Source organism: Urocampus carinirostris, chromosome 19 (assembly GCF_059441175.1).
Source record: "Urocampus carinirostris isolate Australia breed hairy pipefish chromosome 19, RoL_Ucar_1.0, whole genome shotgun sequence".
Lineage (NCBI taxonomy): Eukaryota > Metazoa > Chordata > Actinopteri > Syngnathiformes > Syngnathidae > Urocampus > Urocampus carinirostris.
In genome coordinates, this window is record NC_142367.1 from 22,247,498 (window position 1) to 22,273,608 (window position 26,111).

General features: G+C 41.9%; 1 protein-coding gene across 1 annotated transcript; it reads left to right on the forward strand.

The window, feature by feature from the left end:
• The first annotated feature begins 4,210 nt into the window (after nucleotides 1-4,210).
• On the forward strand, nucleotides 4,211-23,796 carry kcnj12a (potassium inwardly rectifying channel subfamily J member 12a). Its single transcript, XM_088323641.1, has 2 exons — nucleotides 4,211-4,490; nucleotides 21,777-23,796. The coding sequence occupies exon 2, from the start codon at nucleotides 21,935-21,937 to the stop codon at nucleotides 23,234-23,236; it is 1,302 nt and encodes a 433-aa protein (XP_088179767.1). The 5' UTR covers nucleotides 4,211-4,490; nucleotides 21,777-21,934; the 3' UTR covers nucleotides 23,237-23,796.
• Nucleotides 23,797-26,111: the final 2,315 nt, after the last annotated feature.

The following is a 26,111-nucleotide window of genomic DNA, read 5'->3' on the forward strand; positions in this document are numbered from 1 at the left end:
AGATGGGGTCGATACCGGACAGGACGGGACAGACAGGATTGATATCTGAACAGGATATTGAAACTAAACAGGACAAACTAGACGGGAACGAAACTGGAGATCAGTAATAACCAGGCCGAAAATGGACAGGAAGGAAACTGGAAATTGATATTAAACAGGACAAAATAAACGGGAACAATACCAGACAGGAATAACCAACAGGAAACAGGACTGAGTCAAAACCCACGTCTTGCGGGGCAGAGGTTCGTTGACAAACTGACAAAGGAAGAGTGAGAGCACTGAGCTTAAATAGAAGGGAAGCCAATCTGTCAACGAGCCGCAGCTGGCGCCACACGGGCGGGGCCAATTGGAAGTCATGGCAAATGTAACAATCACAGGGCCGAGTTGTGTCTGTCTGTGTTGGGTGGGAGTGACTGTGAGTGACTGAATAAAGTCAGTTGAGCGCAATGAAATGGTGATCACCAGCTAGTGCTCTGTGGATTATTATCAGGTTTGGGAAGCGACTGAGGCAGCGGCAGGAGAGAAAGCAATAGCGGCGTCGCAGGTCCAGCCTAGTACGGCTAGGCTATAAAACAACTCTCACAAGCCCCCTCCTGCCGAGACTGTATCCCACCAACGCCAGATCTATTGTCCATGAAACGGAACACCAGGAGCTACAATTTAGGCGAAACTACTACATTCTGGATGGTTATGTTTCAATCGTAGAGGCCTGGCTTAACACGAGGATACCTGATGCTTGCGTGCAGCTAGCTGGCCGCTCTCTAAATCGCTTTTTTACACTGACAGGAGAAGCCGACCATGCTTCAGTGCTTACTTACAGCACTGAAATGGTCTCATAAACATAAGTCAAAACCTTACACATGTACAGTACAAGTCAAACACACTAGTTTGTGTTCATTAAAAAATATATAACACATTTCACCAGCGTGTGTGAAATATATTGACATGTGTTCACGTGCTCAATTCGCTATAATCTATGCATGCATATCAGTACTGTAAACGACGTGTCTCACTTAAGTAAATGAGTGCTTTTGACAGTGAGTTATGGAGCGTATGATCAGTACGTGTGTAAGGTTTTAAGATTCATTTCTGATACCATTTCACTGCTGCAAGTTAGCATGTTCGTTTTATGGACACAAACATTTGACCACACTGCTCACTCGATATGGAGTTTCTTCTCCTGCCCGCTGCTATCAATAAACAGCAGCTTGCACACCCCAACGGAGCTTTATCGTCGACGGCGACTTTAATCGGGCATGTTTATGGACTGTACTCCCAAATCCATTCAATTGTGGACTGAGCAATTCGGAAAAACACTGGACTATGCGTAATGTAAGATCAAACATCAAACATTCCGGTTGTATCCAGCAACTCTGTTTGACCCTCACCCCCCTCAGCACCCCTCAAGGAGGAAAACAAAGCCTACTTACAACAAAGTCAATTAGTTCTTTGTTCCTTTATCTCTTTGTTTCCTTATCCTCACTGTAAATGTGGAACTGGAGTCGTCCAATTTCGTTGTCACAGCATAGCCATGTTGTAACAATGACAATAAAGGCATATTCTATTTTATTCTATTCTATGTTTGAAAGCATTTGACCAGTACTGTAAGGTTTTGACATAGATTTATGAGACCATTTCAGTACTGTAAGTGAGCGTGTTTGACCAATGTTTATGAAGACAAACAATCGACCAGTGTGTTTAAAAGCGTTCGACCAGTAGGTGTGTAAGGTTTTGACACGTGTATCCCTTCACTCTTACGTATGAGAGCATTTCAGGTGCAAGTGTGAAAGCCAATCCTGAATTATGGCCCAGACAGCATCCCATACTACTCCTGTGACAGACACACCTCCACAGGCATGAAAATGGCTCAGGGTTTAAAAAGATGAGATGGACGTGGAGGAAATACCGAATGTATTTGTGTATAACACACACCCCTACTTTTTATTGAACATCTGTATTTATTGACAGCTGTGAACACAATATTAACATAAAACTTACAATGTATTTATTCCATGCCCTTTAAAGTCCTATTCATCATCAGATACTGTACACCGAAGAGTTGTTTCCCTCAACATGATTTTTGGGTTTATTTATACCTTTCAGTCTGACTTTCGGTTTTCTCTATTCTTCAACTTTTGACTCTGGTACCGTGAGTAAAACTAGCGTGATAATCCGATCAAATCTAATGATATTGGGATATGGAATACCTAAAGCATTCAAAGTGCTCTATTTAGGCCATCTAACCGCAGATATATTACAGAGAAGGGATGAGTACCTGGTGGAAGATTTACGGACAGCTAGCAAAAAAGGATTAACATCTCACCACCGAGGTGCAGTGGGTGCGCACTGTGGAGGAAATATTTGTAATGGAGAGAAACACATTCCGAATAAGAATACAGGAGACCAATTTTTTTGACAAATAGAGAAAATAAGGACCCTACTTCAAACAATGAAGACAGGACTTTGAAGAATGACTTGAATATGGAAGATATTTACTGTTACTCAAGGCTAAATCTATTGCACCCTGGTCATCCGGGGAGATTACCACTTGTGAGCCACCTTCTCATGGTTTCTTATTTTCTTCGTGCAAGGGGTTTGAGTTTTTCCCTGCCTGCATGTTCGCTTAAGATCAGGAGATGGTGTCATTGTAACCTGTGGAGTCCTTTTTGAGAAATCTTGTAATTAAGGGCGTCACTAGATTCTGTGGCGCCCTTACGGCATAAATCACGAAAAAAAAGGACGCACCTTAAACCTTTGTTTACTAAAGAAACCTAGATCACTTAAACAAGACTGCAGGAAATCTGAACAAAAATGGCTGTACAAATAAACATGGCTTGACACATTTCCAAGAAAATGCGACTTGTATGGAATCTCCTGTGACTTCTATGCGTCTTTTGTCACTCCAAGTGTCTTGACTTCACACGCAATACATTGTTTGCGGAAGTGCTCATGGATGCTAGTGCCATAGGGTAGTTAGTAATAATCTGTGGTCTGTGCAGCCCTTTGAGACTCCTTGTGATAAAGGGCTTTAGAAATAAAAGTGACATGACATGACAAATAAATGAGACTTGACTTGATTTGACTTCCGCAACACTGCAATGTTGTTTTGGTTGTTTATTTATTTATTTTTATTTTTCCGGGGGGGGCAGCACGGCAGCGCAATGGTTAGCGCGTGTGCGGCACAGTTCTAAGGTCTTGGGAACCTCCTGTGTAGGTTCAAGTCCAGCTACCGGACTTCCTGTGCGGAGTTTGTATGTTCTCCCCATGCTTGCGTGGGTTTCCTCCGGGCACTCCGGTTTCCTCCCACATTCTAAAGACATGCATTTCAGGTGGATTGGCCGGTCCAAAATTGTCCCTAGGTGTGAATGAGCGAGCGAGTTGTCTGTCCCTGTGTGCCCTGCGATCGGCTGGCAACCAGTTCAGGGTGTCCCCTGCCCACTGCCCGATGATTGCTGGGATGGGCTCCAGCACCCCCGCGACCCTACTGAGGATAAGCGGTGCAGCTAATGAGATGAGATGAGATTAGATTTTTCCGGGTTTTTTTGTTGTTGTTTTCTGGGGTTTTTTTGTTTGTTTTTTGTTCATTTCTTTGGGTTTTTGAATCTATCCTTTTCATTTTAAAACCGTGTTTTTTTTTTTTCTAAAGGTGAGAGATTCTCATGCCTGCCTCCAGGAGCATCCATATTCCCCTTTCTGAACAAATATTACAACTACCACTTTGCATAACAGGTGCTTCACCCAAAGCGAGACAGCGAATAAACTCTTTCCCAACAAGGCGTGATTACAGGACTTAACTCCGAGTAGAAGGAGAGCAGATGGACTCTGCAAAGTCTGCACACTTCATATGGTGTGGGAAGTCTTTGTTTCAGAAAAATACACAAAAAAAACAGTCTCGCCTCTTTAAATTGTGGCTTTAAGATCCACATGTGATCTGACACATGGTCAGTCTTGTCAGCCACCGATTTCTGAATGATGCATCAAGTTGATGTCAACCTGGAGTGCCATGAAGGGAGCAAGGGAGTAAAAAGATATAAGAGGGAGAGGGAGGTAGGCTGCAAATGGCAGCTTCTGTGACACTTCAGAGAAGGAGCGAGGGAGGAGGGAGAGAAAGGAGAGTGTGATAGAAAGAGAGAGAGAGAGAGATCAGATTGCAAAGATTGATAGAGAGAGGTGTTCACTTATTAAGCAGTGAGGAACTCTCGGACAGAAGTTGACTTGGGCGGATTTAAAGCTTTTCGTGTCTTGAGACCTTCTTTCCTTTTCTTTAAAATCCACAGAAAAGAAACTGATTTTTCACTGCCCTTCCGTCTGAGCAAGGATGAAGACATTTAATGGGAGCCTGTGCCCTCAGACGCTAAAGATGAGGGGATGGTTTATTCGGGAGATGGACTAAATCGAAAGCTCGGTTGGGAGATGCCTCAGTTCGGCTGAGAAAAAAGAGCGCCGTTTAGTCCTGCGTGAAACCTGGGAGAAGACGGGCAGGAATCAAGGTAAGAAATAACCTGGATTGCTTAACTGCTAGATTCGATCAACAAGTCACTATAACATTTTCTGTATTGTATTATTATTAAGTGATTGAGGCCTATTTGACATTATCTTTTTTTAAATTTCTCTTATATTCATATTTACAAGTAGTTAGTGGAGGCAGGTGAAACTCAGCCTCACCGGTCGTCTAGGAAATCTAAAAATATATGAAAGGGTTATATTTATTTAGTGTTTGTGGTGATGGACCCATGTGGGGGAAGCAAGAACTGAAGGCATGGGTGCTCAAAAAAAGGGTTGTTTTTAATAACGAAAGGAGGGACAGAGTGACAAACAAACAAGGGCTCACAAAACAAGGACATTTCCGAACAAAGCCAAATGTGACAACGTGCAGATCAGGAACAAAGACAGAAACTGGAACTGGAAAATGCATAGAGCAAAGTAACATTAAAACCAAAAATAAACATGAACAAACCTAGTGTGGTGGTCAAAGTGAAATCAAATCGACAATGACCCAACAACGTGAGCAGATGAAAATGTCCTTTGAAGAGTTCAGGATAATTGGGCACAAGTATTTGGTGCCCAGTTCAAACCCCGGTTGGGACCTTCTGGTGTTAGGAGTAGGTAAGACACCCTAACAGTTAAAGTTATTTCTCTTTTAACTTCACAATTTCCGGATATCCATCCATCCATTATCCGCACCGTTGATCCTCACTGGGATTGCGGGGGTGCTGGAACCCATTCCAGCCATCTTCAGGCAGTGGGCAGGGGTTACCCTGATCTACTTGCCAGCCAGTTGCAGGGGATAGAGAGACGGACAAGTGACTGGCTTATTCACACCTAGGGACCTGCCATGTTTTTATTTTCGATTGTGGGAAGAAACCGGAGAGCCCAGTTGAAACTCGCACAGGCATGGAAAGAACGTGCAAACTACGTACTGCCGTAGCTGGAATTGAACCCTGGACCCTCTTGGTCTCATCCTTTCTTTTTCGTTTTTTAATTCAACAAGTGTTTTTGATGAAAAAATAAGGGTATTGTTGGTATTGCTTAACTACCCAGCTGCCATGCCGCCAAATTTTCGGATCTTATATGACTACTATTGATTCAATTAGTAATATATAACATATTACTGTGCTTAGCGTCTGCAGATGAAAAGAGAGGCATGCAATTCTTTTGCGTTATTTCAGAGGGTGTATTCTCTATTCTGAGTTGGAGCACACCTCAGCTCCAAACAATGGAATTAGTGATACTATTAGCGAGCAAAATCAAGCTACCAGAAATTTTGTTGTTGTTGTTGCATTGACTCTTTCATAATGGACGTTGATTCAAAAGGAGCAGCACCTAGACTTTATTTCTGAGTTAAAGTAAGACAATATAAGTTGTTTTCTTTGCTATAATTTTTTGCTTTCTGGCTTCGCCAAAGAAAAGATGAATATAGATGTTTATTTATGTCAGGACCAGAACAGAAACAGGACCGAAAGAGGAAGGGCTGCGCCCACGGTCCGGTGTTTGCTTGACGCAGGAAGCAAGTCGATCTCGTACTCGGATTGTGATCCGATCACGGAAGTGGAGCGATGGCGGTGTCAGGGACGGAAAAACTGGTCGCTAGCCGGGACTGGGAGAGCAAGGCGTGGTCGGAAGCGAGTCGTAAGCCAGAAAAGGAGAGAAGACGTAGTCGGGGACAAAAAGAGGTCGTAAGCCGGGACGGGAGAATAGACGTGGTCAGGAGCAAAACAGGTCGTGGCCAGAGACAGACGGGAGCAAAAACAGGACAGGTTGGAGTCAGGGTCGAAAAAGGCTTGCCTAGTGTACACTGAGGTTTGCAGACGGACTGACAACAGGGTATTGACAGGACTGGGTTCAAATAGTGACTGGGAGCCAATCAGAACCTGCGGCGGTTGGCGCCAAATGACCAGGCAAAGCTGAGTCACATCAGTAATCATGACAATTTATTTGTAAATCTGACTGTGCCTCACCAGAGACGAACCTCACAGCATGGTGTACTTATTTAGTCTTATACAAAGACAACAAACATAAATTAAAAAAAAATCACTGTGCTTGTAAGCAACAGATAAACAGAACAAAAATAATTCACAGGTTCCCAGCAGAACCATTCCTGCTACTCGTCTCTTGGAGTGGATCATTTCGAGTGATTAAAATGCGAAAACTTGTGTAACGCCAGCAAGCTGAATGGTGTAGGTGCACACGTAAACAAAGACCTCGCAGAGACGGCCGGCGAAGAGAACGAATACCGAAATGCGGCGTGCCGTGAAAGTGCCATGACCTCATCGCGCTTTGTTTGCGCCACTCACTTTTAGTGGCCGGAGAGCTTGCGAAAAGGTCCTTTTAATCGTCACATTTTCGGGGCTGATTCATCTGATGGATGGGATTTTGAAGAGAATGGACAAAAAGAAGGAGAGTCACGTGGTGAAATAGCAGAACGGGTGCTGGAAATAAATCATTTTGATAGCAGGGTTCGTGTGGGTTCTTGAAATCCTTGAATTTTGGTTGCAGTGATTGTCTCATCTCCTCTCATTGGCTCTACCGCTTATCCTCAGTAGGGTCGCGGGGATGCTGGAGCCCATCCCAGCAATCATCGGGCAGTAGGCAAGGGACACCCTGAACTGGTTGCCAGCCAATCGCAGGGCACACAGGGACAGACAACTTGCTCGCCCATTCACACCTAGGGACAATATGACCGGCCAATCCACCTGAAGTGCATGTCTTTGGAATGTGGGAGGAAACCGGAGTGGCCGGGATAAAACCCACACAAGCACGGGGAGAACATGCAAACTCCACACAGGAGGTTTGATCTCACGACCTCTGTGCCGCACACGCGCTAACCACTGCGCCGCCGTGCAGTGATTGTAATTGCTTGTAATGTTTTACAACAATTCTGATTAAAAATGACAACGAAACTGCTTCATTTTGCCATCGCGTTTCTCTCCTCGTGATTAACAGCAGCTGGCATTAGTTTGTTTGGCATTGTTCTATATGAAGAATCATCGCCCCCTATGGGTCTCTACACCTAAACAGAGCACTAGGAAATGTCTTTGGTGCAGGGATTACGTACCATTTATTATAAGCCATGCAAACATTTAAGTAGTGTTTCCCAGAAGTAAATAGTAATGGGAAGAACTTCCTGCAACTGAAAATATAAGGTACACATTCCTGTCATTTTACTCAACACCTCGATTGTTCAGGTCTAGAAATCATATGTCTTGATAAATGCACACACAAGATTAGGAATCACAAATGTAAAACGCAGATGTATTTGTGTATCTGCAAAATACAGAACATCATTCACACCGGATTTTTTTTCATAATGGTACTGGAGACCTTGAAAAATTGGCTTTAATGGTCCTTAAAAAATGCTTGAAAAGAAAGCTTGAACCCTAATGTTTCATCATGATGAAATGTATGCATAAGTATGTTTCTGACTTTTACCATTGTTCAGTAAACAACAGTTAAACATAAGTTTCTTGAAAATACTCATTTCCAAGTAAACTTCTGAATATACTGGCTTTTTGTCAACTTTCGCTTTAGTGCTTTTTTAAATTTTAATTTGTGATACCTCCAATATCCAAACAATGCAAATTAACATTTTATTGAACACTGAACCTATGCATGATCGATGCATGAACTCTACCCCCCTGATGCTTGCAGTGATGTGATCACACTATTTTGTTTACCCACCCGAACCCCCTGAACACCACCCCCACCCCAACACACACACATTCTCAATTGCTGGATAGAGAAAGCAAAGCAACACGAATAAGTGGGGGCTCCTCGATATGTGGACAAAGATTATCATATAAAGCCATTCTTGTCACAAGCCAGAAACGGAGACAGGACCCAGTAGCGTTCGTTAACTCAGTTTTATTGATAAAGAGGGAGAGCAGTGCTCGCTACCACGATCCGATGATCGACGGACACGGGTAGCTGGAACTCGGAAGTGGCACTTCCGTGTCGAGCGAGGATAATCGTAGTCAACAGGGATACTGGTCACTACCCGGGACGGGAGAGCAAGGGCGGTACCGAGTTCAGAAAAGAGGTCGGCAACAGGTATTGGGCAGGAAACAGGGCAGGAAAATGTCGGAAGGTATGAGCTTGCCTCGCTGGGAGCATAGGTTTGCAAACGGTCTGACGGCTTCCTCTTGGAAGCCAGGGGTTAAAAAGAGTCTTTGAACCAATCAGCACTCAGGGCTTTTGGCGCCAATTGGGCAGTCACAGGTGCCCTGAATCAGGAATCATGACAATTCTTGCTATCTAGTGGAATTTTATCAGACTGAAATCATTCCCAGAGGCTAGATACTTACTGATCAGCAATGCCAAAGTCTTTCGAATATTTTTTTCTTTTAAAATCAAACAAAACAAAACATATTTTTCTCACAGGGGTCGCCGGAAGTTGAATGAATGAATGAAAACTTTATTTCGAACATTAAAATAAAAACAGGACAAAAACAATGAGTCAACAATTATAATTATTACAATAATCACATATTTTATACACTAATCCTCATAATACCCATCCCTCAACGTCATAATGCCTCTAGTTACCAAATATCACTGCGGCACCAATGATAATTACAACAATAAAAATAAACATAATATTTATAATAACAGTTAATATATAATAGTAGCAACAATAACAACAAGTTAGCCATAGTTTTTCCAATCTTACTCATATCCCATTTTCTTCATCTCTGTATTCCGCCAGGATGGTTTTTTTTTGTATTTGAATTAAACACATGAATAGTTGGACATTGTTTGATCTCATCTTGTAAATTATTCCAAAGTTTGACTCCACACACAGACACACACATACTTTTCCTGGTTGTTCTCACCTTTGGGATTTTGAATTTACTACAGCCCCTCAAGTTATAATTTCCCTCTTTTCCAAATGAATAATTTTGGATGTTTTCTGGCACCATGTTTTTGCTGACCTTAAATAACAGTTGTGAAGTGATTTTTTTGTTCTTAAATCATCCAATTTTATTAATTTGAACTGCATGAATAACATATTAGTATGATCCCAATATCCTACCCTGTGTATGGTTCTTATTGCACGTTTTTGGAGGATAAAAAGGAAGTTAAGCGTACCCTCGAAAAGGGTTAGCGACCAGCTAGCAGTACTAGCATGTTCACTCGTTGATGCTTTCCATAGGAAATACCTGCAGTTCACTTGAGATGTGAGAAGTTGCACATATAGGAAAATCCGGTGACACCTGAGCCCCGGCTCTTCCTTCAACAAAGGCCTTGGGAGGTGGGCAGCCTTCGTAGCGGCTCAGCTCAATTTCGCCGCGGTGCTCGTCTTCACATCGAGTGCTCTCCCCGACTCCACTTCATTATCTTCCCCATCTCCGTCATTGTTTTGCACATCCAATTCTGCATTCTGTTTATTCTAATCAGACATCTCGGCTTCCCTTTCGAGGCCCCCGCCGAGGAACTGATTCGGGAGCTCACCCACTTGCCTGCTTAAGAGGTTACTTTCAACAGGCATATACACTGGTCCTCAACCGGGCTAACTTCAGGACCCAACATTCCAACCTAACAATAAGCTGCGACCTAAACAAAAACACATTTCCACTTCTCAAATGTACCCAATGAAAAGATTGTGTCGTTGAAAGCACAGATAGTAAAATCTATTCACCTTTTTGTCGAAAACACAAAATAATCTGGAAGACCAAAACGACTTCAAGTACCGTACATACTTAGAGTGTAAGCATTAAGTATGAAGCGTTGACAGGGTTGGGTAGGGTTACTTTAACTTGATTACTTTCAATTATTTTTGGATTACTGCAATACCAAATACGCTAATAAAAGACAAAAGAAACTAAATATGAATCAAATGATGACTCACAACACGTGGTAAGCTTTCTCTCCTGGCTTTGATCTCTTTGATCTCCGGCAAAACGCACATAAAACGCGACAGAAACAAAATGAAAATAAATCCAAACAGCTTGCCGACGTCATTTTTGCCGTTCCGTGTATTCCGTTACTCCCCAAGCCTGCAAAAAATGTAGTCATTTTATTCATATTTAGTTTATTTTGTCTTTTATTAGCATATTTGGTATCGGAGTAATCCAAAAGTCATTGAAAGTAATCCAGTTAAAGTAACCCTACCCAACCCTGAGCGTAGATACTAAGTAAAACAGGCTCTCAAGTGACCCCATGAAAAAAAAACATTTTACATGAATGCAGAGACAGGCGGGGGGGGAGACAACAACTGGGCAAAGTGACAAACTGTCATGAACCAGAACCGGATCAGTACCCAAACGCGTGACGTTCTCACACAAGCCTTTTATTTTACGGGAAATGGGGAGTCATGCATGTTAGACAGCGGTCTAGCGTGGAAAGAAAGGAAGCCGGAGACCGACGAGATCTGTTCCAATTGCCAGAGTTGATATCGGACAGATGGGGTCGATATCTGAAAGGACGGGACAGACGGACAGGATAGATAATGAAACAGGATATCGAAAATAAACAGGACAAACAAGACGGGAACGAAAACTGGAGAGGATGATAAACAGGACCAAAATAGTCGGGAACAAAACTGGAAACCAATATTAAACAGGACAAAACTAAACGGGAACATACCAACAGAAAAACGGGACTGAGTCAGAACCCACGTCTTGCGGGGCAGAGGTTCGTTGACGGGCTGACAACGGAAGCGTGACAGTGCTGAGCTTAAAATCTATTAACGAGCCGCAGCCGGCGCCACACGGGCGGGGCCAATTTGGCACCATGGCAACCGTGACACGAACAAAAGTCTCCTCCCAAAAACTAAGACGAGGAAGTTTGACAAAGTATGCTAAAAATGTTGGCAGCGGACAGCATGAAGCCAAATAAATTAAGCTGTCACTCCATGACATTAGACCTGTTTACAGCCGGGCCTCCTTGAGAACCTGAATCTTAGGAAGCTAAGCAGTGTTGAGCCTGGTTAGTACTTGGATGGGAGACCGCCTGGGAATACCAGATGCTTATAATATTTTTGGAGCATGCTCTGCTGCGTCAAAACTGTTTTTCATATTTCAAAATTGTTTCCTTCTGTGACGCGATCATTTCCGTCACGGTTTTCCACTTTTCTTTATCTCTAACTTTCTTTGGACTCATGATTATAGTCAGATACAGTAAATAAAACCAACAAAATCATTATAAAATGAGATGGGGTCCCTCTCAAATACGCTTTTTGATTGAATATGCGGAGCAGATCGAGCAGCACATTATCACCTTATACTATTAAGGAGTCTTATTGACCCTCCATTTTTTCTTCTTAGCGTTATTTTGCCAGGTAAAATACCCACGGCCCACTGTAAACAATCCGCGACCCACTTAAGGGTGCCAACCCACCAGTTAAGAAACAATGGCCTAAACACTAACCCCAAGAAAAAAAATGAAAAAAAGAGTTTTTTTCAAGGGATTCTAAGAAATGCACGTACTTGCACGCGCTTCATGAAGCTTGAGAGACACTGCAACTATGACACAAGCTAGGAGATGGCGACAGTGAGTAAAAAGGTTTTAAATTCTGTATAACTCCTATACCTAAATATATTTGTGTTGAAGCAAAAAAACAAATATTGAGTAAAACAATAAACAAACATATTTTTTTAATTACAAAGAAGTTCTTTAGGGTTAACTCCAACGTCAGAATGTTGGTAAACAAAGTTAAGCCTTCACTATGTCAACAATCACTGGAATCGGTCATAATACACATCATTGGGAACTTCAAACTCTTGAGAATCAAATAAAATATTCACGAAAGTCCAGTAAATACAACCGTGTAAAATATTACTGCAAAACACACGATAATGCCGATAGATTGAAAAAAATCCGCCTAAAAGTATTCCTGCATTAATTAATCATCTTTGTTGTATCCGTCAGTTTGCCTCCATTACTCCCGTTTGAAAATAAACAGACTCGCAAGATTATTTTGAATACATCCGTTAGCCTTCTGACCTTTTGATTGACACCGCTCTTGGCCAATTCAAAGCTTTTTTTTACGGTCCTTAGCCTGTGACAACCTATGAGGGCCTGTTTTTTAAAAAAACAATATCATGACCAATTCGGCTTGTAAAATCTTCAGCCAATAGTGACCGATTCAAATATGGATTTACATATTAGTTTGCCAATAAATTCCCAACAAAAATATGTACACATTTACGGTGTGTATCCAAACAGGAGCCGAAGCTAAACGTGCATAAAGCCGATCGTGATTCATTTTTCCAAACCATTATTACGCGCAAGTGTGCACAATCTTGATTCAAACTGAGAAAGAGAAGTCAAACATTTACAACTTTTTCACAACGTCTAAAAATTGGCCAAAGTAAAAAAACACGAATGCAAAATTTTAAGGGCTGTGAACTGGTTTTCGGATTGTAATCAAATTTGACAAAGCAATAGGTAAAGCTTAAAGCTTTTTTTCTCACCTGTTTTCCAGATAAGATGCCCATGCTCCACTCTTTTGCAGACATTTGATTGCAAAAATAATTCAGGCGAGAATAAAACCCTTCTATTTCTCTATGTTTCAACTCTGATTACTCAATGTGAGTAGCAATTGCAGTGATTATTTTAGTTCGGGACCAGGGTTGGGTAGGGTTACTTTAACTGGATTACTTTCAATTACTTTTGGATTACCAAATATGCTAATAAAAGACAAAAGAACCTAAATACGAATAAAATTACTAAATTTTGTGCAGGCTTGGGGAGTAACGGAATGGAACGGCCAAATTGATGTTGGCAAGCTGTTTGGATTTACTTTCATTTTGTTTCTGTCGCATTTGATGTTCGTTTTGCCGGAGATCAAAGAGATCAAAGCCAGGAGAGAAAGCTTACCACGTGTTGTGAGTCATCATTTGATTCATATTTTGGTTCTTTTGTCTTTTATTAGCATATTTTGTATTGGAGTAATCCAAAAGTAATTGAAAGTAATCCAGTTAAAGTAACCCTACCCAACCCTGTTTGGGACATAACCCGAGAGTGTTACCTTTCAAAAAAGACCCAAATTGTCCATATTCTCTAAACAGTTTAAGAACAGCATTTAATTTACTTTGGGTATGTTCAGGATAGGGTTTTTGCTAAATTTTAAGGTGTCAAGAAAGCTTGTTAAACAAAAGATATAACTAAGATATTCTGTAGCTGTGTCCTCGTTTCAATCAATTGTATGAGATCAAATCTGTGTCCCGAGTTGAACTTCAAGCATCCACTCAGGCACGTAAACAGTCTACTTTTAAAGAGCTTATTTAGGCAATTACAGCATACTGGTGGTTTGTATGTGGATGGAGATGACAGAAGTACTTATCTAATGGTTTTGTGGACTCCTGGCGGGTTTTTGCTTTCATTCAACCAACACAGTGGATACCCGACACTGCTCACAGAGTGGAGGGCTGCCAGGTCACTCGATTCAGACCTCCAGGGCCAAGTTCAGCCGTTATGCTCACAATAGAACCGAACAATTTCAGCTGTAAATTCTGAGGGCTCTTTTAGCCATAGTTGGGCGCGTTACAAACAAATAGTAATCGGCTACAGTTACTCGTTACTACATTTTAAAAGGGACTCGGTTATTCCCTGGAAAACTGACACCAAAAAGTAGCACGTTACCCCGAATGTAACAGTGTATACTCGCAAAAAAGCCGACACCCGAAAACTGTTTTAGAGTAGCCACATAATAAAAGAAATGTAAATTTAAAAAAGTGTATATCAACCTTTGGATGCAGGTCCAGTGACCCCCTTCACATTGCTTGAGGGCTTGCAAACAAACAATTAGCCGAGACACTCCATATCCATTGTGGGTTTGGGCTTCATACCACTACAAGATCTCCTTTCCCATATTATTTTTTTTTCCACACTTCCATCCATCCATCCATTATCTGCACCGCTTATCCTCAGTAGGGTCGCGGGGGTGCTGGAGCCTATCCCAGCTATCTTCGGGCAGTGGGCAGGGAACACCCTCAACTGGTTGCCAGCCAGTCGCAGGGCACTCTGGGACGGACAATTCGCTCGCTCATTCACACCTAGGGACAATTTGGACTGGCCAATTAACCTGAAATGCATGGGGGTTTTTTTGGAATGTGGGAGGAAACCGGAGTGCCGGGAGGAAACCCAAGCAAGCACGTGGAGAACATGCAAACTCCACACAGGATGTCTGATCTCATGACCTCAGAACTGTGCCGCACATGCGCTAAACACTGCTCCGCCGTGCTGCCCTCCCTAAGACATGTCTTTATTTATTTTGCTTATAAACAGTTCTTGACATTTTACTGAAATACAGCAATACGTTACAGTTACTATTCACTTTATTTAGAATGTTACTCAGCTGGCGCCTAGATTACTGACACCAAAAAGTACCGCGTTACTCTGAAAGTAACAATATAGTAACAAATTACCGTTTGTACTTGCATTGAAGCCAACCCCCTAAAACTGCTTTAAAATAGCCACATGATAAAATAAATAGAAAAATATGTGTACATCAACCTGTGGAAGTAGTGTCAATCTTGAGAGTTTACAAACGAACACCCGATACACCCCATATCCATTTTGTCTCTGGGCTTCAAGCCACATTTAATATCTCTTTCTCTATTTCTGAGTACTGGACAAGACGTTTTCTTTTTTTTCCAGGCATAGTGTATTTCAACAATAGTTTTACAAATAAGACCAAAATTCCGCACACGTTTACCATAAATTCTGTACCTACGCTTGCCCCGTTGATTTCCAGTTCATTTCTTGTTCCTGTATAGGCCATGCCCAGCTCCCTCCCCACACATTTGTGTATTTTATTTTATAGTAGTAAATTCGGCTTGGATGTCTTATACAATAGGGAGAATATCTCCATGACAAGAAATTAAGCGTCCTCATACTCTGTGCTTGAGACGATCCCAAAACTGTATGTAAACACCCAATGATCTTCTGCTTTAACATGCCCACACTTTCTTGTGTAAATATTGTGTAAATTATCTTTTACCGTTTTTTTTTCATCCTCACGGTAAAATGTGAACCTGGAGCGCTACGTCCAATTTCGTTGTCACAATATGTTCAACCCATTTTGTAACAATGATAATAAAGGTATATTCTATTCTATTCTATTCTAAACCACAAGTTTATAATCACAAGGGTTATGTCATTTAGGTCATGGAACAAAGCATCATGGGAAGCAGACATAAATGTGATGCATCCTCCCAAAAATGATTAATATGCCAAGTTGTACACAATGGGGTCAAACAGAGTTCCACTCCCTCCATCCCAGCAAGCAGCATCTGCTACTGTCCGTGAAATAAGTAGCACACATAAAAGCCTGTTGGGAGTTAGCGAAATTGAACACAGACGCGAAATTGAACACAAACTCACAAACAAAAGTATTCTACCAAAGGAAAAACAGACAATTTGGACGATGGAAGAACAGAGGGAAGATTTTCTGTGGGATTGGTCACATCTGCATGAGTCTGCTTCGTCGGTGCCAACAACCACGGACCCTGATTGGCTGTTGTACTCTTTTTAAACCACCGCCTACCTGACAACATTCGTCAGATCGTCTGCGAACCTACGCTACACGCTAGGCAAGCTTTTGTGACTCCTGGTTCTATCCTGCCCTGTTTTCCGTCTGATTCCCGTTGCCGAACTCTTTTCTGGACCCGTTTATGTTTTTGCTCCTCCGTCCCGGCCATCGACCTGTTTTTCCCCGCTCTCGACACTTCCTTCGCTCGACACGGAAGTGCTACTTCCGCGTTCCCTGCTATCTGCTACCTGTGACCGACGATCATCAGATCGTGGGTCAAGTTATTTCCTCCTTCTAAATAAAGCTAAGTAAACGAACGCAATTGGGTCCCGTCTCCGTTCCTGGTCCGTGACAGCATTCATTTTGGCTCGGGAAACAAACGACAGCCTGTCACATTTTATGACGACATCAGACAGCAGGGCTTGTTGTCATATTCGGTAAGGACCATCCAGAGAACGCTGAATTACATTTTCACTTTTTAGAAGAATACATATGGCGTAAATGGTCATTAACTCTCATTTACACAGCACTCAGTCCTTGAAACACTTTTACATTCAACACTCGAGATGACACAGCAACTCGGGAGCAACTCGGTGATGTGCGGTGTCTGCTGAGGTACAGTCAGATTAACAAAACACTGAATCTACATCTTATTCATCATTTGATTGACAAAGCAAGAAAGATATTTTTATAAACTGTAACATACCAGTTCTTATCTCTGGTAAAACAAGGGTAGGGGACTATGCGCTGCAATAACAGCAGAATCATTGACACACACTGCTCACCCAATATAGAGTTCCTAGCAGTATCGGTAGACCCTTCTATCTTCAGAGAGAGCTAACTGTGGTCATTGTGATTGCTAATGTTAGCATAGCGCTAAATCTCCTGCTCGCTGCTATCAATAAACAGCAGCTTGCACACCACGATGGAGCTTTTATCGTCGCGGCGACTTTAATCACTCATGCTTAAGGACTGTACTTCCCAAATTCATTCAATACGTGGACTGTGCAACCAGGGGGGAAAAACACTGGACTGTGTGTACAGTAACATCAAACATGCGTACAGAGCTTCCCCCATCCCCCCACCTAGCTGGATCCGACCATCTCTGTCTGTCCTTCACCCCCTCATACACCCCCTTCCTGCAACAAGGACAATAGAAACATCTTCTTTGTTCTCTTCTATCCTCACTGTAAAATGTGAACCTGGAGTGCCACGTCCAGTTTCGGTGTCACAATATGTTCAACCCATTTTGTAACAATGACAATAAAGGTATATTCTATTCTATTCTATTCTATTCTATTCTATTCTATTCATTTATAAAGTCTATGAAATGCTCCTTTTGAATAAATGCATTAATAGAAAGGTAATCAATCCTCCATTATAGCACAAAATCCATACAACTACAAAAACATTCACTGGATAGCTTTACTTAACATTTTCTTGCTATTATTATCACAAATTCCACTATTTGGGTCTGACGTGTACGTCATATCTGTCAAGAACCGGAACCGGATAAGGACCCAAACGCGTGACGTTACTCACACAAGCCTTTTGTTTTACGGGAAATGGGAAGTCATGCACGTTAGGCAGCAGTCTGGCGTGAAATGATGGGAAGCTAGAGGCCGACGAGATCGATACCAATTGCCCGAGTTGATATCCGACCGATGGGGTCGATACCGGACAGGACGGGACAGACAGGATAGATAATGAAACAGCATATCGAAAGTAAACAGGAAAAACTAGACGGGAACGAAAACTGGAGAAAATAATAAACAGGACAAAAATAGACGGAAACAAAACTGGAAACCGAAATTAAACAGGACAAAATAAACGGGAACAATACCGGACAGGAAATACCAAAAGGAACAGGGCCGAGTCAAAACCCACGTCTTGGGGGGCATAAGTTCGTTGACGGACTGACAAAGGAAAAATGAGCGCACTAAGCTTAAATAGACAGAAAGCCAATCTGTCAATGAGCTGGAGCCACACGGGCGGGGCCAATTGGGCGCCATGGCAACCGTGACAATATCAAAATCCTTTGTCGCACTATACCCCTCTGCCATGAGGCAAGAGTAGTGCGTGCCTCACTCTGTGTCCTCAGATGCTCAGCACAATAATACTTTAACTAATAATTGTATTGATAATATTCATAATATCGTTAAAATTCAGTAATTTTGAAAAAGAAAATCCAAAGGTTGTGAAATTTAAAGAGAAAGATCTTTAACCCAGATTATATATATAAAATTGTATATGTCCATGATGAGCCTTACCTGCCTCCTATGACTGCTGTAGCAACTTAGTTGGGTCGTTCTACATCAGGGGTGTCAAACTCATTTTAACCCGGGGGCCACACGATAGAACAAACATTCTGTTGGGGGCCGGACTAGTAGATTAAAGAGAAAGAAAAAGGTAGATAATTAATTAAGAGAAAGACGGAGGGTAAAGGAGAGAGGGCGGGACAAAGAAAGAAAGAGAGGGAGAGAGCGTGAGAAACAAGAGATAAAAAGTCGTGAGAGAGGGGGAAAAGAAAGTGAGAGGAAGAAAGAAATCCAAAGAGAAATAGAAAGACAGAAGGAGAGAAAAGAGAAAAGATAGCGCAAAGGGTAGAAAGAAAGAGAAAAGAGAGAAAAGGAAAAAAGGAAGTTAGAACAAAAGAAGTTAAAAAGACACAGAGAGAGAAAGAGACAAAGAGCAACAATGGAAGAGAAAGAGAGAGACACAAAAAGTGAAAGAGACAGAGACAGAGAGTGGGAGAAAAGGGGTGGAAAAGAGGGAGAGAGAAAGAGAGAGAGAGAGAGAAAGAAAGAAATCCAAAGAGAAATAGAAAGACAGAAGGAGAGAAAAGAGAAAAGAAAGTGAAAAAGGGTAGGAAGAGAGAAAAAGAAAAGAGAGAAAAGGATAAAAGGAAGTTAGGGCAAAAGAAGTTAAAAAAGACACAGAGAGAGAGAGAAAGAGACAAAGAGCAACAAAGGAAGAAAAAAAGAGAGACACAGAGAGTGAAAGAGACAGAGTGGGAGAAAAGGGGTAGAAAAGAGAGAGAGGAAAAATGGTGGAAAGAGAGAGAGAGAGAGAGAAATACAAGCACAGTGTCTCTGTGAGAGGCACCTGGCTTGGCAACATCAAGTTGACATATTTCAACCTGCAGCTTGTTTTTTGAGTGTTGTCTCGCGGGCCGGATTCAATCCCTTAGCGGGCCTGATCTGGCCCGCGGGCCGCCTCTTTGACACCTGTGTTCTACATGATCACAAAGAGAGCAGTGTTCTGGTTTGCCCGCGTCCCTGCGTCCTAGAAGCATCATTTTTGCTGGGGACGCATAGTCTCAAATCAACGTCCGTCCCCAGGACGCATCCTTTTTGACACAAAATTGTCATTATTACCCGATTACTTTTTTTTTTTAAACAAAGATTTATCGCATTCCACACTTTTAGTCAGGCAGATCCGCCATTGTTGTTTTGGTCTCGCGGTTCGAGTTTTCGACTGCACGCCGATCTCGGCCAACGAGATCTCGTTGCTTCGAGATGACGTCATTGTTGCGGTGCTTGTCGTCGAGCAAAGGTTAAGTATGCCTCCAAAAAAAAGTTAGTATTAGGTGAAAACCAAAACAAAATTCGTAATTTCTTCAGCGTCAGTAATAAGTCGAAACATAATGCAGAAAGTGGTAACAACTGCAATAATTCCAGCACGAAAAAAACGTCGGAGAAATTCATACCTGTCAACCTGTACGTCTTTGCCGTACAAAGTACGTTTATTATGTATTTTAAGACGTGTACAAAGTACAAGAAAATCCGTACGGAAAAACGCAAATTTGTCAATGAGGGTACCATCCGGTATACACCGACTATCACGAAACGGCAAATCAATCAAGTCAAACGAGTTCGAATTGTGTAGTGAAAGGAAGTCCGTCTTTTTTTCAGAGAACGGGCTTTTTCGGCTCAACTCATTCAAGAGAGCCGGCTCTCATACGGCTCACTTGCTTTTGATGATTGATATTACGAATTATGTTGTGTAAAGAAGTTAAGAAAAAAAGGAAGTATAAAAGGAGAAAATGAAAAAAGACAGGTTTGTGGTTATCCCTTTAATCGGTATATTACCAACAATAATTTGATGCAGAAAATGAATTAATAATTTGTTGATTAAAACTGAATGAATATATAGATTTTTATTACCGTATTTTCCGCACTTTAAGGCGCACCGTGTTATAAGGCGCACCTTCAATGAATGATAGATTTTTTAACTTTTTCCATACATAAGGCGCACCGCATTATAAGGCGCGAAAAGTGCATGCTGGTTTAAGATCAGGTAATTGTGCAATTTTGTAATTGTAATCCTGTGCAGTCCTTCGAGACATTTTTGTGATTAAGGGCTATATAAATAAATGTGACTTAACTTGACTTACAACCATTAGATAGTGCCGCGCTAAAGGGAATGTCAACAAAACAGTCAGATACGTCAGTCAAACTTTATTAATAGATAACAAACAAGCTTTCCACAATCTTCATTCACTCCCAAAATGAATAAACAGCCGTTTTATTATTTTCTCTGAGGTTAAGCATTTTCGTGACACATCTTTAACATATTTGAACAACAGCAAGGCATAACATTTTACTTTTCCCCCATTTAGTCAACACGCAAAAAAACCGTCTGATACTGTTATGGTAAATTAAACGTTAGTGCAATCGCAATATAGTGACACTCGTAATGTGCAAAAATAACAAGTGCAAAACAATAACAATAAAGCAATAACATAATAACTGTAAAATGTAAAACGTTAACACACACCAAGTAGGACCACCTCTGAATTCTTTAATGTTAAGTTCCCGTGCCAGCGCTGTTGCCTTCATTCGAATAGTGATTGTACTGACACTTCTACTTGCTGCTCTTTGTTCAACAACCCACTGTTGAAGTGTGTCCTCTAACTCTGGACATCTCGCTTTATTGCCACGGAAACTTTGTTTAGTCTTCCTTACTTGGCCATCGATTCATTAATGTAGAACTCTCTCGCTGCTGCTCTATTCCCGTGTTCTACTGCGTGACTGATCGCCTTGAGTTTAAACTCTGCGTTGTAAGCGTGTCTCTTAATAGGAGCCATTTCAGGGTCTTTTTACAAATGCACAAATAAAAGAGAATTGTTGTTTAATATTTCCCAGTATGCACAGCGCACTTCTTCTACGCGAAAAATGGAGTCGGCGGCTGCTTCTCTTAGTTGCGAGACCTTGCAATTCAATATTGATCCATATATAAGGCGCACTGGATTATAAGGCGCATAGTCAGCTTTTAAAAAAAAAAATCTGATTTTATAATAATAATAATAATAATAATTTCCTTGTATTGTCATTCTGTGTAACAATGTACACAGAACGAAATGTCGATTGCACCTGACCCGTTGTAGCGAGCCGATGCAGCCGCAGCCAACAGAGGGCGCCGCCGACCACTTTTTAAGTCTTAGGAATGACTCGGCCGAGGCGCGAACCACCGACCTCCCAGTCTCAAAGCGGGCGCCTTACCATCTAGGCTACTGAGCTGGTATGTGCGCCTTATAGTGCGAAAAATACGGTATATATTTGTCACCGATTTACAATTTCAACCTCGATAACACTAAACGTTGGGGACCCATGGATCTCTGTTGGGACCCATTTGGACATGCGAGTCCCCGGGACCCATCACTTTTCAGAAGTCAAATGAACACTGAGAGCCTGCAATTAAATATCCAATTTTTAGGTAATACCATTGAACGACAGGACCCTTAAAACTATTATCTCTTCTATTTACAAATAACTTACAGTATGTTTTTTTATCCACACAGGGATTGGATTAAAGATAAGGGATCCCTTCAAGCTTCCGGTTCTCGGCCCACGAATATGCATCTTTCCAAATGATCAAGCCGTAAGGAGTCTTGATCGCACGTTGGGACTCCATGGCCAGACTTTCTCCTCTCATCCCACATCTGGAGGTGCCCCCGACATGAGCGTGGGAAGGATCAACCGCTACAGCATCGTGTCATCTGAGGAAGAGGGCCTCCGTCTGACGACCATGCATGGCATGAATGGTTTTGGCAATGGCAAGGTCCACACGCGCCGCAAATGCCGCAACCGCTTCGTCAAAAAGAACGGCCAGTGCAACGTACAGTTTGCCAACATGGACGACAAGCCGCAGCGGTACATGGCGGACATTTTCACCACCTGCGTGGACATCCGCTGGAGATGGATGCTGGTGGTCTTCACCCTGGTGTTTGTGGTTTCCTGGCTGGCCTTTGGCTTGGCCTTTTGGGTCATCGCCTTGCTGCACGGTGACCTGGACAACCCGGCCGGGGATGACAACTTCACGCCCTGCGTCCTCCAAGTCAACGGATTCGTGGCTGCTTTTCTCTTCTCCATCGAAACGCAGTCTACGATAGGCTACGGCTACCGTTGTGTCACTGAGGAGTGTCCGGTTGCTGTCTTCATGGTGGTGTTTCAGTCCATAGTGGGTTGCATCATTGACTGCTTCATGATTGGTGCCATCATGGCCAAGATGGCAAGGCCTAAAAAGCGAGCGCAGACGCTGTTGTTCAGTCACAACGCTGTCATTGCCATGCGGGACGGAAAACTCTGCCTCATGTGGCGAGTGGGGAACCTTCGGAAAAGCCACATTGTGGAGGCCCACGTCAGAGCGCAGCTCATCAAGCCTCGGATAACAGAGGAAGGAGAGTATATTCCCCTCGACCAAATCGACATCAATGTGGGATTCGACAAAGGCCTGGACAGGATTTTTTTGGTGTCCCCTATTACCATTCTCCATGAAATAGATGTGGAGAGCCCCCTTTTTGGAATAAGCAAGCAGGACCTGGAGACGTCTGAGTTTGAGATTGTGGTGATCTTAGAGGGAATGGTGGAAGCGACAGCCATGACCGCTCAGGCGCGGAGTTCCTACATTTCCTCCGAGATCCTTTGGGGACATCGTTTTGAGCCTGTCTTGTTTGAGGACAAAAACCTCTACAAGGTGGATTACTCCCATTTTCACAAAACCTACGAGGTGCCGTCCACCCCCCGGTGTAGTGCCAAGGACATGCTGGAGAATAAATTCCTCGTTCCAAGCTCAAACTCCTTCTGCTACGAGAACGAGCTGGCCTTTCTGAACAGAGAAGAGGAGGAGGCGGATGGAGGCGGCGGGACCATGGCGCTAGAAAACCTAAGTCCGGACCGGAGCAGTCGACAAGAGTTTGAACGTTTACAGGCAGTCAGGACTCTGGATCAAAGGTCGTATCGGAGAGAGTCGGAAATATGACGTCTTCTCGTAGATCCGGGATTTCTTTTCTGACGATGCAGAACAATGCAAAGTGCCATAGGAAACACTAGGTATGTCTACATTGAGGGAATAGTCGGATTGAGATAAGTCTAAAGTTTAGTAGACACTCAAAATAAAGAGAGAAGACATCAATGTATTTCAAACTTGCAAGGAAAACAGGGGAAAGAGCCCAAACTTAAGATAAGAAATTCCAACCTGTTCTAAAAGCCCTCCCCTGAGTCCTTTCTTTTTGATAAATCTCCCAGAGGGTGTGGGAATCAAAGAACAGCAACATGTTGAGTGGATAGTGATAATGGAGTAAACAGTTCATCATAATCAAAATAATAAACTGGCATTTCATGCAATCTCCTTCGCAGGTGTCCAATATTAAAAACAGAATAAAAGTGTAATTTAGTCCAAAAAATCCGTTTACTTTACTCCTCATACATGACGATAGGAAATAACCTATGGGAAGTAGCAAGGCGCAAACGCCAAATTTTCACAAATTTGTTCGAGAAGACCAGGGTTCATTGCAGCCCAGAAAGGAAAAAATAGCCGAAAATGAAATTGAGCATGCACATAGGGAGCTGGATAAACAGTCTTGGGTTTTTGCAGGTGATGGACCCATGTGAGGGAAGCAGGAACTGAAGCAGGGCTGCTCAAAAGAGAGGAATTGCATTTAAAAATGAAAGAAGGTACAAAGTGACAAACAAACATGGGTTCACAAAACAAAGAGATGTCCAAAGAAAACCTGACTTAACCGAGTCCAAACTACAAACAGAGACAACACAAAGGAAATGGAAAATGTAACAAAAAAAAAGTAACAAACTAACAAATGAGCACTAAACAAAATGTCCAAACAAGAAAACTGATACAAAAGAAAAACAAACCTGGCGTGGCAGTGAAATGAAAATGACCCTGACCACGCCGGGTTTGTTTGTTTCTGGTTTCCTTGTTGCAGTTTTCCATTTCTGGTTTTGGTCTTTGTTTCTGGTTTGGACTTTTTCAGGTTTGTTTTTATTAAGACTTTTCGTTGTTTTGTGAATCTTTGTTTGTCACTTTGTACATCCTTTTGTTATTCAATACCATCCCTCTTTTTGAGCACCAAACCCAAACATATTTGGGTCATTTTCATTTCCTCAAGTTTGGTTTTGGTTTCTGGTCTCTTGTTTGGGCATTTTTTATTTGCTTTATGCCCACTAATTTGTTTGTTACTTTGGTCCTGTTTGAAAAAAAAAATAACATCCTTATGTTTAGACATTTCGTTGTTTTGTGAACCCATGTTTGTTTGTCACTTTGTACCTCTTTTTGTGATTAAAATCAATCCCCCTTTTTTGAGAACCCCTGCCTTCAGTCCCTGCTTCCCCCACATGGGTCCATCAACCTCAAAACGTGACAAACAGAACGTTTTTACATGAATGGTCATTCCGCTAATGAAAGAAGTAACTCACCCCTCTTAATTAAACTATTAGCAAGCCAAAATAACATATTTGGGTTAAATTTCTTCCCTACGAAACTCAAATATCGATATATTTCGAATTCTTATCAGACTATTCCCTGCAGGTAATCATACTGACTGACTATTGCGCTAAAATGGACATCACTGGAGTGAATGTGACAAAATAAGTATGCAGCTTAGAAAATCGTGTCTACAATCAAGAAAAAACCTAAAAAAGACATTTATCTTTTCTAGAAACTTGAATCTTTTTTCACTCGGTCACTTTGATTGCGGTCATACGACTAAAGTACATTAAAAAATGGATTTAAGGTGTAAATATACACATTTAGTGACGTTATAAAATGCAAAAGAAGCACCTTATTTTTTAAGAGTAATGATTATTTTATTCGAAAATGATGATTTAGAATAAATCAAGACTTTTCTTCTGTTTGATTTTCTTCTACCATGACTAAAACTATAACACGCATACAAATATGTGTTTTCATTCATGTAGTCACCAAAAATAACTATGCATATTTTTATAACTAGTGGGATTGATAAAATATGAATTTATTATCTAAAAAATACTTTAAATTGGAAGTTGTCTTTTTAGAGGAACAGTGTGTGTTATTTTACAGGTCGCTGTATCGTGTCGTGCTAAAGAACACAAGGAAGAATACAAACTACGGACACTCATAGGGGGCGTTTTCTGTTTTTTTAGAGAAACAGTGAATGTAACATGTCGCATTCGAGGTGGATACAATGGATTTAATCGAATTCGAGGGAAATTATTGAATATTATTTTTTTCCACGACACATGCTAATTCACATGCTAATAGGTTAGCACAGCAGACCAGTGGTTATAGCGTGTTTGCGGCACAGTTCTGAAGTCATGGGATCGAACCGTCCTGTGTAGAGTTTGCATGTTCTCCCCGCGCTTGCTTGGGTTTCCTTCAGGGACTCCGGTATCCTCCCACATTCCAAAAACATGAATGTTAGGTGAATCGGCCGGTCCAAATTGTCCCTAGGTGTGAATGAGCGAGTGAGTTGTCTGTGTGCCCTGTGATTGGCTGGCAACCAGTTCAGGGTGTCCCCTGCCCACTGCCCGATAGCTGGGATGGGCTCCAGCACCCCCGTGACCCTACTGAGGATAAGCAGTGCAGATATTGAATGGATGTTGCTGATAAAAAAAAACAATGAACCAAAGCTTGGCTAAAAGCAATAAACACTAAAGCACAACTTTGTTTTGAATATTGCTTCTTTTGAAAATAGCAAATATTAAGATAAATATATTTGACAATGTCAGGACCGGAAGGAAGACAGGACCCACTTGCGTGCGTTTCTCTAGTTTTGTTAGGAAGAAGGGAAAGAGTAGTATACAGGATCTGTAGATCGTTGATCGTGGGGAACAGGTCACTTAGACGCGGTATTACCGTG